This window comes from Semicossyphus pulcher, unplaced genomic scaffold (genome assembly GCF_022749685.1).
Source record: "Semicossyphus pulcher isolate SPU_LCO1_2020_fin unplaced genomic scaffold, fSemPul1.0.p SCAF_21, whole genome shotgun sequence".
Lineage (NCBI taxonomy): Eukaryota > Metazoa > Chordata > Actinopteri > Labriformes > Labridae > Semicossyphus > Semicossyphus pulcher.
This window is the reverse complement of record NW_027211695.1, coordinates 17415676-17432889: the sequence shown is the minus strand read 5'-3', so window position 1 is coordinate 17432889 and position 17214 is coordinate 17415676. Positions and strand designations below refer to the sequence as shown.

The following is a 17214-nucleotide window of genomic DNA, read 5'->3' as shown; positions in this document are numbered from 1 at the left end:
ACTCTGATATATCAAAATGTTGTGAAGTTTAACTTTAGTCTTAAGTCGTAAGATGTAAAATTTAATCCAATAAAGACCAAATTTTACTCAAGACATTTAGAGCAGCAACTTTACAGACAACCTAAAACACAACCAGACACTCATTTCCCCGTTTCCCTGAAATATCCATAACTTCTATACATAGACAGAGCATTATTGACTCAGTTATTGACCGTTTGCTGCGGCCTTGGCAGAGAGTGTCTATTTCAGCCTTTCTCCATTGCTTCAAGGTCAGTCAGTTATCAACTCAGGCACACAAACAAAGAGCATGAACAGCCCGGATGACTCTGATTTGGTCTTTAGTAGAGGCGCATGTGAAAGTCCAACCTATTCACTTTAATTGATACTTAACAGTCCATTTACCAGTCACCCTACACCATGTTTAAAAGCAGACATGCTCGGAAGAGTCTAATTACTGCCCAACAAAAGTAAATGCACCTACACTTTACTTTTATGTGTGGAAGGTTTAAAAGTGTGTAATTGTTAAAAGGCAAAATGGGAAGTTGCCTGGACCTTGCTGCTGTCCTCCACACAGGAGAATCAAGGACAGGCTGCACAAATATACAAAAAGAAAGCCAAAATGTTGAGTAATTGATGGGAAAACTGAAAGAAGGTTATCACCCAACTACACTTTATCGAAGTTGGCCGTCTTTTCGCTAATTTGTTTTTAGTTTTTTCGGCACACATCTTCTTCTTTTAGCAATCACATTTCAACTCACCTACAGCTTATAGCCTATTGATATCTCTTGAAAGGTACACCCTAAAATTAGCGATTGAATCTCCACAGTGAACTGATTTTTACCATTAAAACTATATTTGAAAGATCTATCTTTCTTTGTAGTTCTGAAATTTTAACTGCAAAGATAGCCCTTACCAATCTTTTACAATGTCGGTTAACGCAGGACCCTGGGAACATTTGTGAAACAACCAAGCATTAGCATAGTGGAGCATTTATGGCAGGTAAAGAGATGGTTGAGATGGTTGAGACCAAAATGGAGCCAAAAAGGAAGCGAAGATTGGACTTTGCACTTTGACGGCCAGCACACAAGTCTAATGCTAAACTGCTGGTTTTTTACCTTGTTCTACTGCCCCTAGAGGCCACAGAGTCAATTTATGCAGCTTTAAAAAAAATAAATTAAAAAAAGTCTTAATCTTTGACTTATTATAATTTAACTACATGTTCAGAGAGCAAAATGAATATAGCCTATTTCCTCTTAAGGTCTCAAGGTCCCCACTTGCCCACAGGGTTCCCTTAGGGTTCAGTTTTTGGAGTGTGAACATAAATCTTGATACAATGATAAATTTAAGAATAGTTTTAATCATGTAAATGGTGTTTTATCTACATTTATTCGCTTTAATGTAACACCTGCGCTGGCAATACAACGAAAGTAACTCGGCGATGTTGCCTCCTACTCTACCCAGAGCTACAGACAGACTAGCTGATGGTTACATAGCGGACGACTAGCAGTAGGAGGAGGATGGAGATGCCGGAGAAATAGCGACATAACGACAAAACGTCGACCCTGTAGTTTTCCCACCAAACATTAGAAGCGACAGACCATGATGTGAGTATGAAATGTGGACTTTATCGTCGTGGAAATGTGATATTTTCGCTTGGTTTTAGCCAACGTTTAGCAGCTAACGTCGACGCTGAGTTGGCCGTTTGCTGGACCGTTGGGCTCGCGCTGAGGAGGCAGCCTTACTGCAGCTAAATTTAACGTTTTTAACGGCCGTAACGGCTATTCACGTTCAGCTATGCTTAAGACTAATATCTCTGTTTTATTTTTGTATATCTGTAGCTAAATGTAAATTGCGTCTCCGTTAGTGAATATAAGAGCGCTACCTTTAAACCGACTGCATGTAAACAGTTTGCAGTGACACAATTCTGGAAGGGTCCCGTGATATGAACCACCGTCCAGGATTTAGCCGTGTCCCACGCATTGTTTTGTGATGTCTAGCGTTTACACGGTTCAATTTGACGCCACTTTGTCAACGTGACTAACATATACATTACACCGCCTTTAATAAGACAACTTATTTAATTACTCGCATTAGGTCTTTCATGATGCTATATTAGGGGGTGTATATATGACAAAGAAGCAAACCAAAAAATAGACGAAGCCCACACTGGGCTCCGTTATGTTCTTACTGTGGCTTTGTATTAAGGGGCTGTAATAATAAGCTACTTGTCTAATAGAAACGTTATAAATGATCTCATTTCAGCGTTATTGCAAGCTACAGATGCCTATTGTTTGTATTATTTTAACATGATGTAACTGGTTTTAGCTGTGAACATGTACTAGCTTGATTTGACTTGATGAAATTCCCCACCAAATGCTTTGTATGTTGTTTTGGAATGTAAGCTGTGGGTGAACATTAATGTAAACAGTCAGTAACATGGAACAGTTATTTTTGTTGTTGAGTAAGACTTGGGTGATATTGCCTCAATTAAAATAGGATTTCCTCATAAAATGTCTAATACAATTATCATAAAGACTGCAAGAAATGTGCAATAACCATTGCTGCCAGTAGGGCTGGGCAATATGGCCAAAATCCTATATCACGATATTGGATTCTCGATAACGATGTATATCACGATACAGCATGTTTTCTGGTAATTTAACACATAATTAGTCCATATGAAATAACCACATGGTAAAGCCTATTTTTGGGTAATCCTTGTGAATTAAATACTTGACAAATAAAAAGTATTGAGTTTCCGTTTCACTGGGACTGAGCTTGAGTCCTTTTCTCCAAGTTAATGTCCAGGTTCACTCCCACGTGCAAGGAAATAGAATGTAAAGCTTTGTCAAAATGACATAAAAATCACCGTAGCTGGTCTCATATGTAAGGACTTGATGTTTCTTTCTTTTTCAATCCTTGTAAATTGAGTATTTTGTTTATTTTCGACTGTCGATGGAACAAAACGAGCAATTGGAGGACTTAACAAAGGGCTTTTGGTAATTATGACATAAATGTTATCTGTTTCCTGATGGCAAATTACTAATAATGACAAATATAATTATAAGTTGCAGTCCTGTTTTCATTCAGGGCTAGTAATTACAGCCTCCTTATCAGTTTGTTCCAGCTGTTGAGCATCAGCAGGCTTGTTATGTGCAGCACTATCTCTGATAAATACATGCTGACCACTTTCTTGTTTGTTTTTTTCCAGTGAGATGTTTGAAGCCTCAGAGCTGAATACCAAACTGCCTTGTACTATCAAGAGATAGCCAGTCTGCTGGATGGAGACCCAGGAGGAATGACAGAGTCTCTTCCCCCTCGGGTGCCGCACCGACAATCAGAGAAAATGCACTGGGCTGGAGGATACGTTTTTGTGCTCCTGGTGTCCCTTATCGCCTCTCACACCGCCGGGGCCTTATCGCTGGACACGGATGGAAACCGTACGGAGAATGGCAATGTGACAGACGGCGGATTTGTCCCAGCTGCGTTCACTAAAGTGAGCCAGATAATTGCCCGGGAGGGTAGCTGTGCGCTGATTGATTGCAATGTCACCGGAGAGCCGTTCCCCAGCGTTCAGTGGTTCAACTCCCATGGAGACCGCTTGGACACGGAGACCGATGGTGAGAGAGATTGTACTGTTACTTTAAACCTGGTTTCTCGTTCGCTTTGTCACTAACAATGTACGTCACTCACTTATAATTTAATCAGCAGCAGAAGCAGAGGGGTGTCAGGTTGTTGTGTACTATGAAGAAGTCGTCTGAAAGTTAACAATAAGACATTCAGGTGAAATGTATTAGAGTATTTCGTGCTGGCTTGCACACTACAGGGTTTCCCTGAGTAAATGGTGTAGCAGCAGATTCTTTATTTTGCAATTGACAGCCTAGAATTAGTCAAACATATTTAATGTTTGAATTGGCAACCTTGGCCTTTTTTCTGATTTATTTCAGAAAGTTAATCCTGTTAGTGGAGGTGGTACTTATTTCCGGCGTTGTGACCCACCTCTGCTGTAGAGCATTGAGGGAAACTCTGCACTATAACCCAATTACTGCAAATAACTAGAGACAAAGAGAGACTTCCTGATTTTGTTGTTTTGACACATATCCCCCCAAGGTTCAACGACTCCCCCACAGTCAGCTTAGTGTGGATTAACATGAGTCACACACTGTACTGCAAAACTGGTGTGCGTACAGTACATAAAAATACCCATTTTATCCACTCTAAAAGGCATGAAAATGAACGAGTGTGAGTAATAGTGTCTCAGTGACATTTCCAGGTGGAACCAGCAGTTTCGTGTCGCAGAGACAAACATGTAACCTTTTGTTTTAGGGAAACATGAAAGGATCTGCACACGACTAAATATTTATTCCTTCTCAGAGATGATGAGTAGAAATTTAAATTCAGTTCTAAGAGAATTGAATAATTGACAAATAACTGGCCCAACACACCCAGATATATTCATATGATAGGTTTACATCAAGGCTATACATATTAATATCACATTACAAATCACCCCTGCTAGCTAAAGATGTTTTACTATAATGTACTATATATAGTACACAGTTTATAGATAGTAATATACAAAGGATATTCCTAAAAGACGGAAGTTGTTGCCTGTGTACGATCAGCAGGATGTTTTGATCTGAGGAACAAACATGGAAGAACATGGCTTCCTCTCTGGGCTGTTTGGATTTTTCGACAGTGGAAAATAGGACAGTGGTGTTTCCCGATGCTTTGATGCACATAAAGACACGGCAGGTGCGTGAAACAATAGTCGCAGGTGTTTTTAATGCACAATACACACAGGGCACAGACACCAATCCCAGCAGGTGTTAAAGTGCAATCTGTGTCTGTTAGGAGGAAAGGAGAAATGTCAAAGCTACAATAAAGAGCAGGAAATAAACCAACCTTTTGAATGTGAATCTTGAAGGCGACTGTGATGGTTTTTGATCAAACGTACATCAGAGCTGAAATGCTGTCGTCCCCTCTAGTGAAAAGATGTTCCACCTGGGTGTGTGATGGAACTATCACCAGAAAATAAAGATACTATTAGTTAGAAAACAGATTAGAAAAGATGCATATTATTGCCAACATTTTGCTAGACACTTACTGTGTGCTCTACAGTTTTGTTGTTTGTTATTGTCCCACCATAGTTCAGTGGAAACCAGTACATTTTTGGGGGTAATTGACCCTTCGCTAAGTCCCGCCCCCCTTGGTTACTGTTGCTACGCCTGTCAAGAAATTATAGCAAATCTATGGAAAAATAGTTCCCAAATATCAGTCGACAGAAAGGACGACAACATGCATTTGGAAGCTTCATCCAGAATATGATTTGTCAGCGGAGTGTTGAGAACGAAGAGGACATAAAAATCAAGCAAAAGCTCTCCGGTCCCAATGCAAGCGTCAGGCGCCCCACATCTTTACAATTCATGTTAAGGACAATCACATACAGGAACAACAATACTCCTGCACAGCAGACTAAGTCAATATATATTGTTTTATTTTAAGCTAATGTTTACTTATGACTCCCTATAACTTTCATTATCTAAGATGTTTTAGCCCGTTGCTAGAAAAACTAAATTATCCCACTTTTTTATTTTGTTAAAGCGTGTCAGGATATTGCTCACATATCGTGGGCTTGATCCAAACACTGGATCTCCTAAAGGCACAACAGGAAAGCCCAATAAAATCCTGTACACGTTTGCCACAACAATGGCACAAACCAAAGGGTGGTAAAATAAAGGCTGTGCTGATACCATCGGTGGTGGTAGCGAAGGCCGGACAGGATCGCAAGCAGACACCAGATCAGACCTCTGACCTTTGAGGATATCTGCTGTCGGACATGCAGATTCAACATGCACACTGTTTCTGCATTTCTCCTTGTTCTGAAAGCTTGACAGGCCTCCTGCGCCTAGTTACTGTTGCTAACGTAGGATTGGACAGTGGCCATTCAAAGGAGGGGCTTAGCAAAGGGTCAATTGGATCGGTTGACTCGTGTACTCAATGATACCCAAAACAGCATTTTAGGCATTAGTGTCGGCATTAGCGGAGGCCGTTACAGATACAAATCTTTCCCTAAAGCTTATAATTAAGCGTAATTAATGGCAGTATGATGCTGGATGATAATGGCAGTAAATACTCTTAAAAAGTGAAGCGTGAAAAGCCAACAAAGGGTTTAAGTAACGTGTTTATTGTGTGGATTTCAGTCCTGGTTCCTCAGGGAAATGTGTCTCAGTTATTGCACATGTTGTGCTGTAGGAGTAATTATGTTTACATTACATTCAGGAAGTCTTTCACAAAAGTAATATTATATTTTCTAACGATTTTCATTCAAGCCGTCTGTGTTTGAGTCTGAGTAAGAAGGAAAACAGAGTGAAGACACGTTTGTTGTCTCTCCTGAGCCGACCTGTTGAAACCTGCGACACGCAGCGGAGCAGCGTTGTTATTATGACCCACAAACCCAGAAGAGTGTTTGAAGAAGCATCACACAGGAGTATAATTAGGGAGGGTAGACTTTCACCACAGCAGGCAGCAGCTCACTCAGTAATAAAACAGACAGTGTTACTATGGCTGGTTTCTTCTGCCTGCTTGTAGCACTGGGCAGCACATCAGTCACGTTATGTGAATAAGCTTAGGAGGTAAAATTAGAAAATGTTGCTCTCACATGAAAAGGCGGATGGGCGAGGACCAGGCTTCATTTCCTGACGGCCCATTCATACTCGGCAGCGTAGGAAGCAGAAATGTTTGTGTGTGTGAGATGTCTGTTCATCTTTGCTCCCACACAGCAGAGACGGCGAGTAGTCGAGGTGGAGCTGCATTTTAATTCACTTAAAGTTTGTGCATAAATCAGCCTTGAATTCTTAGTTCAGCATAAAGCATTAGGAATTACATTTACTTAGACAACCTTGACGTTGTTTGTTGAAAACACTGTTGCAGTTGTGGATTTTAAAGGTAGTTTTTCAACCATTTGAACACATTAAGTAAAGCTCCTTCCACCTGCACTTTAATTGGTTTAAAACTTCGCTAAATAAAAGTGAAACCTTTTATACTGAGGGGAATAGTTTTACTTTTTTGAAAATTAGCCTTTTCTCTTTCTTGCCGAGAGCGAGATGAGAAGATTGATACCTCACATGTACGTCATTCAAATATGAAGCTACATCTAGCAGCCTGTTAGCTTAGCTTAGCAAAAAGGCTGTAAACAAGGGGAAAAAGCTAGCTGAGTTTTGTCTGAAGGTATTAACACAGATCTCCAAAGCTCACTAATTAACATGTTATATATTATTTGTTTAATATTTGAACTAACCGATGTGCAACACCTTGTACTGGAGGTTTTGTGCTGGCCTATTAGCTCTGACACTTTACCGGGCAACGAGTGGAGACCTAGCAAAGTTACTGGTCCAAACCAAATAATAGTCCAGCTTATAACTCTACAACCCTTATGGTTGTATTTTGCGGATGGATATAATGAGGTATAAAGTGACCGAGCCAGACTAGCTGTTTTGACTAAGCTAAGTTAACCAGCTGCTGACATTAGCGTATAGGCTATATGTAACAGACGTGAGAATAGTGCTGTATTGATCTTCTTATCCAACTCTTTACCAGATAAAAATAAGCTAATTTCTCAAAGTGTCAAGATATTCCTTTGAACTTGACAAAGGGCTGTGACTTCACTGTAGAGATCGATCAATTTATCAGTCAACAACGACCTCATCGCCTTGATAAGGACTGATAACCAAAGCTAACAACCTGGGAGGAAATACTACAGCCAGGATTCACACGCCCACTCGAAACACAAACAGTACACATGCTTTGATTCTTATGTAGCACAGGTGCTGACAGTTTTTGAGGCGGTTAGTCACTGCAAGATGCTACCTGCCCCATTTTTACATTCACTGTTAAAGACATTTCAGAAAACCTCCCAGTTGTGTTATTGGTTAACTCGCTTTGCAATTGCCTTGAGATTGACTGCAATTTTGTGCTTTTTAAGTGCAAATTAAGTTGCCAACTTGTTCACAAATTGATGCTAAATGATGATTTTACAGTCAGACAACCCTGTGGTAAACATGGGGACTGTTGGAAGTAAATAAAGTAAGAATTAGTAAATCCTCTTGGACACCTACATAATCTTTGGCACAGTACTTCTATTACTTTATGACGCACCTCTTTAGCCACCAGGAAATACAGAATTTACTTCTTCATTTAAGGTTTCAATCCTTGTTTCACCCGACCACTCCAACATGTAAATATATTCCTCTCGTTTTAAATACACAAACCTCAGCGTGCAGAGAAGTCACGCCACATATTTAAATATTGAAGGCACAGCAGGAAGAACAAGGTCACTGCTGCTCTGCTGTCTGCACTCACAAACGCTGGTTAAACCAGGTCCCCTTTAAAAACCTTCTACTTATTCATCCCATAAAAACATCATACACTAACATACTGAATGTAAAGTGGACAAAGGCAGATCACAGCTGCTGCTGTAAGACTTGCATTAACAAATTGCTTCCAGGCTTTTTTTGTTGATTTATAAATATGTGCGCCACAACAACATGTTCCTTCAGCTCTCAGACCGCATGAAAAAAACAGCACAGAAGTAAACCTGAGTAAGCAATTCCCTCTTAGAAAGCAGCTGCAGAGACGCTGCAGAGGAGTTTTACTGAGGATTCATGCAGCACAGAAGGTGCATTAAGAGGATTTTCAGGGTTTAAAGTTCGACCTCAGACTGAGTGAGTGGACAAACTGTGTATTTAATGGGGTATGTAGTGTCAGAGATAAACATGCTTTTAAAAGTAGGTCAGAAAAGTATGTTTACACTGCATAGTACCACATGTTAGGGGTTCAAAGTTTCAGTGTTTGTACTGCTCCGTCACGCAGATTTCAACCATAGTTAAAGGAAAACATAGGTTTAATTTTCATTGGCTACCGGCTCTCAGTGATAACAGTGCATTAACTGCAGTAATTGTTGAGACCTTGTTGAGACCATCGTACAGGTTGTGAACAGAACTTATTGGGAAGAAAAAAGCCACGAAAACTACACCAAAGTGCTAATTAATTCTGGTTTCCTTTAGTGATTTGTTTGCATTACTCATGAGCTTTCTGCGTCTCTCTGCAGGCAGCAAGTGGTGGCTGCTGGACGGCGGCGTCCTCAACATCACCAGCATTGAGTTTGCCGACCGTGGGAAGTACACCTGCATGGCGTCCAACGTCCACGGCAGCTCCAACTGCACGGTGACGCTGCGTGTTGTGTTCACTAACGGCGACATGGGCGTGTACTACATGGTGGTGTGTCTGGTCACCTTCACCATCATCATGGCCCTGAACGTCACGCGCCTCTGCATGATGAGCAGCCACCTGAAGAAGACGGAGAAAGCCATCAACGAGTTCTTCCGCACCGAGGGCGCTGAGAAGCTGCAGAAGGCCTTCGAGATCGCCAAGCGCATCCCCATCATCACCTCGGCCAAGACGCTGGAGCTCGCCAAGGTCACGCAGTTCAAGACCATGGAGTTTGCGCGGTACATCGAGGAGCTGGCGCGCAGCATCCCGCTGCCGCCGCTCATCATGAACTGCCGCACCTTCATGGAGGAGATCCTGGAGGTGGTTGGGGTGGAGGAGATGAGGCACACCTTCGTCAGACAGGCGCCGGAGGGATGCAGGGATCCGTCGGGGAGGGTCGCCTCCCTCGCGGCGAGAGATGTCTTCACCATCCTGCAGGAGAGGGAGAGAGAGCGAGGGAGGGAGAGAGAGAGGGAGAGGCAGCGCAGCGAATCCCCCGCCGCCGACTCCGACAACTCCTCTGTCCACGAGCAGCCGCAGCACATCGCCATCCAGGTGTCGGTGCACCCGCAGCTCGCCATCAGCGGCTGCTGCAGCATCGAAGCTCCGCCTCCGCCAGAGGCTGCACCCTCCTCGCCTCCCCCTTCCTCAACCCCGCCGCCCTCTCCTCTGCACCATGAGGAGCAGGCAGAGGAGGAGCCGGCAGAGGAGGACAAGGAGGAGCAGGAAGAGGAAGACGGGCAGGCTGAACCCGAGCCTGCAGCCGAGGATAAGACCCCGCCCTGCCAGGTGTTTTACGAGAGCCATGTGTGACGAATCAAACCCACCCTGGAGGATGGAAGCGTTTTCCTGCTATGCATTTCAACTTGAAGACAAAAAAAAGGTCAAAACATTTTTAAGTTCACATTTTTTGAGAGGAACAATCACATTTTATTTATCTTTTAGGAACAGAACAATCTCTTCACACCTGTTTAGGCTGTTACTGAGAATAATCACGGTTTGTAGACACTCTGGACTTCATGCTTGAATGTACTCGGGAGGGTAATCAATATTATATTAATGTAAGAAGCAATGAATTGTAAAGGGACATTTCACAGCTCAGACTATTAATTAAAGGATAAGGGCACCTCGCTCTCGTCGGTGGGGATGATTTTTCAGTTTTTAGTTTCTTACAGTGCTCGGGTTCTTTCGACTAACTCCAGAAATCTGCCTCAAGCCGCTTCACGACATTTATTCAAACCATGAACTTCATCCGCTCAAGAATCCACATCCAGCTACTGTTACAGCCGATCCGCTGGGATTGTACGACGTCCTGCTCACCTGGAGATGCATGCTGGACTGAAAAAAAGACCCGAGAGTTCGGTCAACATTTCATGATTGTACGGCCTACTGTATTTCTACTAGAAAATAACCGAGTACGCCAGGTAATGTGTGTGTGTGTGTGCTGTATATAATACTGATTGGTCACACACCTCTGGGTAGTTTTGTCCGTTTCATTTGGAATATTTTTAAGAGTATTATCATGACCCATGGTGGTGTGATTTCTAAGCTAGTTTAAGCTGTTTTTAAAATAGAGACGAGTAGCTTTCTTTCCTCCGCCATGTGCTGTTTTAGGCTTTTTATTTAACTCCCGACCTGATCTCAGCATCGTCGTGCTTCTGCAGAGGCTTTACAGTTCAGTCGCGTTCCTGCTGCATGTGAGAGTGGACAGTGGAGATGTCTGACATCTTTCTCTGGGACTTAAAAAAAAACAAGGACTCTTGTCTTTCTTCCTTTGCTTGGCTAACAGTCCAGTGTGCGGCGGAGAGGAACTGGATGCTGTTCTGCTTTTACTGGTGCTCTTGAGATGCCTCTTTTTTTGTAGTGTAATAAAATGAAAGTGCTGTGTATAAAGACAACAAAAAAACATGGTTTCAAAAGGTTGTTTTTTTTATCACACAACATTAATGAGCCTCTGTTTTGGGGGATTTAAGTACTGTTTTCTTACAGCCCTTTTACTGTGTTTTTGCATCAAAGAATACTCAAAACGTATTGTAGTGTGTTGTAGGAGGACGATGTAAAATGCTTAACATTTAAAGACCCCCTCAAGTGTGTAACCTTGTAAACATCTCCATGTGGTGTTCTTCATGCGCTACAAGACATATCAGGGACAGCATCAGCAGTCATCTCCACGGCTGGGCCTGTCTGCTTTTAAACTGCAGTGTACCAAGGACAGGCTGAACAACACGTTTTCAGATTGGCAGGTTTGAGACGTCACAAACCTAAGGAGCCAATCCCGTTAATGGACGGGGTGACGCCATGCATATCATTATGTGTAACCAATGGCAACCGCTTCGGCGATGCGCGAGCCAGCTGTAACCGTCAACGTCATTTTTGCAAACTCACTACTGACTACTAAAGTTAACGTTACAACTGCTAATTACTACATTTCAAGCTAGCTAAGTTTCAACAAGTCACCACTAAACGATGGCAGAGACATGTTCGGTTTTCGCGATGGAGGAGGCGGTTGAAAATGTACATAGTGGGCGGGGCCTATGCAGACTCAAGAATTTTTAAAGAGGCAGAAGGAGGAGATGCCTCGGGAGGATTTTTAAGGTAATTAAACGTAAAAACTCATCAGACACAATTTATTATTTCAAGCAGAACGTTTTATATATCTTAAAACACGACTGGAGCTGGCCTTTAAAGCTACATTTGGTTGCATTTTGGGGCTGCAACTAACAATTATTTTCATTGCTTTTCACCCTAAGATATTCAGTTTACTGTTAAAGAGGACAGAAAGCAGAATTGTTCAAAGAAGGAGCTACAATTGGAAAATATTGACTTTTTTTCTTTAAAAACTACTCATGCCAACAAATCAATTATCAAAAAGTAAGCAAGTAAGACATATTGTATCTCTAAATCAGTGGTTTTCAGGAGGACGAGTAATGTAAAAGAAACTGTGATGTTCTCTTCTCAGTCATAACTCAGTCATATCAGAACACAGGCATGATGCACATATTTCTAGCTCAAGTGTCAAAAGTGTTACACTTTATGAAGATGTTGAAAGTACCTTACCTTTGTACTTGAGACTGCTTGGCGCTACAACCTACCTAAATGTACACAAAACAATTCCCAAACAAAGACTTTAAAATGTATGATTTTTATATGGGGTCTGGTGTGGAAGTCCTGCTTAGGAAACATCACAGGCTTACTGGAAACAGCAGGTGAATAAACATAAAAGTGTCAGGTTGGTCTGACTGAAGGACACATGAATGATTGATGTTCTGTAACAGGACACTTGGAGACGTGGAGAAGTTCGACTGAGCTACTTTCAAACTGAACACTGAAGAGACTTCTTACAAAGGCTGCTTCTGTGTTCGGGAAATGGCATCATCTCCCTCAGAACTCAGCCTAAAACCTCCTCAATCCACTCCCACCGCTGGGTGCCAACAGTAAGGCCTCTGTTATGATGATGAGGACAGAGGACGCACTGTTGAGCACAGAGACCACATAGACGTTACTGTAACAGAAGTGGACCGAACATAATATGTAGTCTTGATTTTTTGTTTTCAGCTGAGTCATTTTCACTCTAGTAGCGAAGCTGCTCTTTCTTTGAACACTGATAAAACTACAATTTTATCCTTAATGTGAAGTTTTTTATGTTCCAACAGGACGACAGAGAGGTGTAGCACACTGAGGGGACACTAGTTTAAAGCAAAGTATGTCTGTTCTGCCGCTACTTCTGTTTCCAGTCACAGAAGAAGTTTGATGATGTTGTGAAGTAGCTTTGCATCATGGGAGTTGTTGTCTTTACTAGTAAACAAACACCATTGCAGAGGCAAAAATCATGCTCTCAGACGAGCTCGTTTTAAAGTTTCATTCACGTCACTTTAGGTTCCGTTTGTTTACATTAAGCTGTTTACTTCGATGTTAGCAGCTAAGCTAGCTAGCGTAAACAGTCCGCTGACTTCCTTCCTCACTCCGACCAGATTCTTAATCACGTTTATCCTTTAGATCTTTTCTGCCATAACGTTTTTTTAGTAACTTTAGTGTGTGTTTCACCTGCACATTTTGGAAGTTTGTCTTATTGTGCTAAATCGAAAAATTAAACTATAAAGGATGGATCGTCCCTCAACAGTTTGAAAACACAATCTCCACTCAAGGTCCACTTACTCTCTTGTTCTGGAGCTTTTGACCACATGACACGGTCGGTTATCGTTGCACTTTTCACCTTAAAAACAAAGTTTATCTTCTGATGAAGACGGCTCAGCGTGGTTAAAAGCTCCAGAATTAGCAAATAAGTGGATTTTGAGTGGAAATTGTATTAAGTCGTGAAAATAAGAAATAAAAAGGGTCATTTTGAGGAGATAAAACTGCCAAAAAGGAAAAAACAACAACAAATGAATGACGCAGACCCACCCTGTGCAACTTGAACTTTTTTTCCTTTTAATTTAAAACAAAATTTAATCTTTACATATTTTGTTTTAGATGTACAATCAAACAATCAATGTAATCATACATAAAATTTCTTCATAATAATGCACAACTCTATCGACACTACCCATAAATAAAAAAACAAAACAAAACATCGAGATCAGTATGAAATACAATGTTAGGCAACACCACTGTTAACACAGACGACGCCCTGCAGGAGCAGAAACAAGTACACAGGATGAACCCGACCTTCCTCACGCACACACACACACACACACACATACACACGCACACACACACGCTACTACCGCCACTCTGCAGGTAAGGTGCTGCTGTTTGTTTAGCGTCTTTTAGTCACTTAATTTCCCGTCAACTTTTCCACTTAAGGGATCACAACTCGTACGTGTAAGTGGGAGTTTCAGGTGTTTCTTTTTTGGGTTTTATGGGAAAAAAAATGGGTAAAAAAAAAAAAAAAGCCTGAAAAAATGTTGCCAGGCACTTGGCAGATGTAGCAAGACTCACACTCAGTTTTATCTTAGATGATTGACAAGATATGAAAGAAGAACTGAAGCAAGAAAAAATACTTTTACACACAATTGTGTAAGTTTGGCTTTGACTTTTCTGGCCTGGCAGATACCCCGTTTAGACAGATTTCCGTACGACCTTTTTGTGGTCAGGCCAATCACAACTGTTCACCTAACATGGGGCGGGTTTAGGCTCTGTTGAGGCTTTTTAGTAAACAACCAAGATGGCTGCCGCTGATGTAAAACGTTCTGAATCGAGTCACTTAAAACACACTGGACAGTAGTTCTAGTATTGGCTGTAAAATCACCTTATACCTAAAGTCAAATGTGTTTTATGTTGTATGTTGATCTACAGGCTGGCATAAATTGGATGTTGGAACTAGCTAGCTAGCCTAGCAGCTAACCGCTATGTCACATCTTTGCTCTTCTGATTGGTTGTGGAGTCCAGGTGCATTTCTTTCTGCACCGTTAAGAAATAGCTGCGAGCAGTCGGACTACTTTTTATAACGAATCGGTCCTCCTACTTGCTAATTCAACAATGTTGACTTTCCATTATTATCAGTGCATTCAGTTGGTTTAATAGTCCTTGTGGTACAGTTGACGTCTCGTAAGTGTGTTTTAAATGTGTGACTAGTTCTCTGCTAATTTAGAGACGTAAATGTGTCTTTTTGTCCAGAATTTAGCTCGAGTACAAAACACAATCAACATTTTTATATTAATAATATCTGTTAGTTTAAAAGTGTTTCCTGTGAACATTTAGCGATGCAAACCATTTGATCTTTCAACTTCAAAAGCAAACACGACGAGCTGTTGGAAATAATCTGAGCGTGCTGCGGACAATGTGCCAAATATGTAAAATATCTCTTCACATTTTGGAATGGTTTGTTTATTATTATTGGTTATTATTTCCGTACATGCCTCCAAATATGGAGTGTTTACTAAAATGTAAGGGCTTAAAGGGAAGGTGATGTGGACAGATTTTAGACCAAGGAGAGACGAAGATGCCATTTGATCGTTTAAAAACGGATTCCATTTCCAGTTTTGTTTTTACTTCCAGTCGTAAAAAGTTGATCAGTTACAGTCTCAATGATTGAATCATCTAAAAGTAGAAACAAGAGAAAAAAGTTAGAGAAGAAAAAAGGAAATGTGTGATATTTATTTCCAGAAACAGAGAACACTTTTTCCTTTATCTCTTCTTGTTGGCGTAACACTTAACCTGCCTTCACATGAGTGCATCGACGGTAGTGACACACACGCACGCAAGCACGCACGCACACACGCACACGCACACAAAGCTCAAGCTGGCTCAGAAATGAAAACACACTCACACAAGGTCGTACTTTTTCCACTTTTTCCTCCTGAAGGGTTCAGAAAATGTTTGTTCTTGAAATACAGTACCCATCTGTCTCCCTCCCTCACACACACACACACACACACACACACGCACACGCACACGCACACACACACACACACACACACTTAGACCAACATGTGCCATGCGATCATGAGATGCTGCTGCTGTGTATTTTTGTAGAGTAGCTGATGCACTTCCTCTCAGTTGCCAGTTGGCTGGAATGTAGTGACGCTAGGGACACACGCGCACACACAGACGCACACACACGCTCTCACACACACTTAGTTCACAGGTAAACAGTGGATTGCTCTGCAGGACGGACAGGTCTGGTGTGTGTGTGTGTGTGCGGGGGTTCGGGGGTTTGAGGAAAGTGAGTTTCTTTAACAGAAGCCTGGAGGTTTCAAGGTCCCTCATCGCGTCCTTCATCGGCGGTTCATTCTGACCTTTGACCCCCAGCCAGGCCACGCCCACTACGACCTAAGCGGAGACCGGACAAAGGGTGAGGCACATGAAGAGTGCAAAAATGGGTGTGTGTGTGTGTCTGTACAGGTTTGTGTGTTTGGAGAGAGAGCATGCATGTTTGAGGAGTCTGCGAGTGCAAAAGTGTGTGTGTGTGTTTTATGTGACTTTGTGTGTGTGTGTGTGTGTTTAGGTAAAAAGTGCATTCCTCATGTGTGTGACCCCCGCGTGTCCTCAGCAGCCTGAATGATAAGAACGTTTTTATCAAGTCTTCTTCCTCTCTGTCGGCCGGTGAGTCTCTCAGTCGGCGAGGTTCAGGGTCTACAAAGCTCAAAACTAAAACTAAAAAAGAAACAAGGTCCGGATGTCAGAGGTTGGAGCCGTCCAGGAGGCGCACCTCCTCCTCCTCCTCCTCCTCCTCCTCCTCGCCGCCGTCTCCCCCTCCCCCCCAGCCGTCCTGGAAGGAGCGGATCAGTTGAACATGATGGACTCGGGGTCTTTGTTTGCCATTTGAGCCATGTGACGGAGGATATCTTTTTTTGTGATAATACCAAGAAGCCGCCTGCAGGGGGAGACAAAGGAGAGGGAGGAGGAGGGAGGAGAGAGAGAGAGGTTTAGACCAGTGAGGAGGTGCTGATGCAGCAAAGGAGAGAAACTTAGTCGTGTTTTTGTCGGCGTGTTTTCTTCAAAGTTGTTCAGCATGTGATTAAAGTTGGATTATATTTTGATTTATTTGATCTAAACAATAAAAATGGACGCCAACAAAAACACGAGTCCCTGAGGAAGCAAAGGTCAGAGGGAGGAGAGAGAACCAGAGGACAGCAGGAGGAAAGCAGGCCTGAAACAGCACCCGACTACCAGGTAGGAAGGGTGTCGTTTCAGACAGTGCACCGTTTTATGTTATCCGTCCAAAAAAAGAGCTGTGAGGAGGAGAAACTGGATCCTACAGGAGACAGGAAGTAGTGAACAGGAAGTGGAGAGAAGTTAGAACCTCGGAGAAGGAGGGCACGACGTCCTCGTCACAGGAGTCAGAAATCTTTACGAGAAAGCTCCTTGTCTTTAAATCAATTTAAATTACATATAAAGGGGAGAAACACAATGGGGTTGTTGCTGTGTCACTTAGCATCTTAGCATTAGCTTAGCTGTGGTGTAGAATAAGTTCAGGTTACATTTAGAGCAGACTTTAAGTCA

The 17214-nt window shown here is 42.2% G+C and overlaps 2 protein-coding genes across 7 annotated transcripts in view; one reads left to right on the top strand and one right to left on the bottom strand.

Moving 5' to 3' along the window:
* The first annotated feature begins 1484 nt into the window (after positions 1–1484).
* Positions 1485–11167, top strand: mfap3l (microfibril associated protein 3 like). The gene is made up of 3 exons (XM_069671712.1): positions 1485–1604; positions 3212–3620; positions 9110–11167. Exons 2-3 carry the CDS (start codon positions 3299–3301, stop codon positions 10081–10083), a joined length of 1296 nt encoding a protein of 431 aa, XP_069527813.1. The 5' UTR covers positions 1485–1604; positions 3212–3298; the 3' UTR covers positions 10084–11167.
* A 2508-nt stretch (positions 11168–13675) lies between these two features.
* Positions 13676–17214, bottom strand: part of clcn3 (chloride channel 3) — a 41217-nt gene continuing 37678 nt past the window's right edge. For 4 of the 6 annotated variants that reach the window (XM_069671796.1, XM_069671800.1, XM_069671799.1 and 1 more), the window contains one exon: positions 13676–16585. In XM_069671796.1, the coding sequence (XP_069527897.1) occupies positions 16391–16585 (195 nt within the window). In that variant the 3' untranslated portion in view covers positions 13676–16390. The remainder of the gene's footprint in view (positions 16586–17214) is intronic. The other 2 variants (XM_069671801.1, XM_069671802.1) reach the window with 1 other exon arrangement.

What these genes read in the sequence shown, in the direction of transcription:
- mfap3l (XM_069671712.1), top strand. Translation starts at nt 3,299, where the DNA reads ATGACAGAGTCTCTTCCCCCTCGGGTGCCGCACCGACAATCAGAGAAA. An exon ending in CTTGGACACGGAGACCGATG is followed by an intron (nt 3,621 to 9,109) that starts GTGAGAGAGATT and finishes GTCTCTCTGCAG; the next exon opens with GCAGCAAGTGGTGGCTGCTG.